Consider the following 1,158-nt stretch of genomic DNA (forward strand, 5'->3'; position numbering starts at 1 on the left):
GACTCCTCGAGGTTTTTATGAATGGAGAGGAGGAGCGTCGTTCAGTTTGCAGTTCTCCATTGTGGCCTGCAGAGGGAGCGTCATCTTTCATCTTTCACTACTGCTGCTGCTTTTCAGGAGCGTCGGATCTTCGTTCGCCTTCTCGCGTTATAGCCTCTTAATATAAACGGAGCCGATCGCTTAATAGAATAGCGTACCTCCAAACAAACTAACCGGCCTTCGACGAGTTTCGACGGAGCACCGTGATGAATTTCTCCCTTCGTCACACAGGCGGGCGGACCGAAGCTCCGCTAGAGCACCATTAGTGTATGTGTGCAAAAAAATATATATTTGTGGATCCAACCGAACCCGGACCGGATCATGAACGAGCCGCTGTGTCGCGTGCCGTGCTGAAGTGGCGGGCTGAAAACGCCGCGAGTCTCGCGCTGCTTCTGAGGTTAGCCTGATCGCTGCTAACGGGCCTAAAAAAGCCCAGTCTGATTTCTACAGTCTGATCTAAACAGCCGTGTGAGCTTTAATAAGATCCTCCAGCGGGGAGAGCAGAGGATGGCCGGCCGTCTGAGCGCTGAGGAGGAGCAGGTATGAAATACCGTCACAATCCGGTTAGCGTCGATTCTCTTTTCCAGCGGTTCTGTTGGGGACACCGTCCGGTTGATTAGAACACCTTTACGATGGTTTACCATGGTAACTTTAGTTCAGACCAACAATAAAGGAGTTTTTTTTTTTACTTTTCAAGTGGGTCAAATTATGGGTAAGTTACGATTTTTATTTAATGAAATGCAGACAAATATATGTAATACAAATATTAAAAACATCAGGTAAACCCTTTAAAATTAAAACGTGTCCGCTTACAAAAAAAGTTTTTTTTAAACCGTATGCAAATTTTAAATGAAACCTAAATAGTATGTTATAAACAGTATTATAAGTTTAATATTTTTAACAAAATAACATTTTCTGTGCTCAAACGGTAGATCATGGTGCTCGCAACATCAGGATGATGGGTTCGAATCCAGGCAAAATTAACATGATAAACTGATACAAATGTATGCCTTCAGAGCAGTGTACTCTTCTTTGGATAAAAGCGTCTGCCAAATGCAATTTTCCAAATTGACTTTTTTTATTATTTGTATTTTATTTTACTTTTTATTACACTTTATT

General features: G+C 42.1%; 1 protein-coding gene across 1 annotated transcript in view; it reads left to right on the plus strand.

Annotated features, from left to right (window-relative positions):
* Positions 1-69: 69 nt before the first annotated feature.
* LOC107578179 (tyrosine-protein phosphatase non-receptor type 9-like) overlaps positions 70-1,158 on the plus strand; it is a 6,363-nt gene continuing 5,274 nt past the window's right edge. The window contains exon 1 of the mRNA XM_016264160.1: positions 70-579. Coding sequence (XP_016119646.1) covers positions 547-579 — 33 coding nt within the window. The 5' untranslated portion in view covers positions 70-546. The remainder of the gene's footprint in view (positions 580-1,158) is intronic.

The sequence above is a fragment of the Sinocyclocheilus grahami genome, unplaced genomic scaffold (genome assembly GCF_001515645.1).
Source record: "Sinocyclocheilus grahami isolate Dianchi unplaced genomic scaffold, SAMN03320097.WGS_v1.1 scaffold9225.1, whole genome shotgun sequence".
NCBI lineage: Eukaryota > Metazoa > Chordata > Actinopteri > Cypriniformes > Cyprinidae > Sinocyclocheilus > Sinocyclocheilus grahami.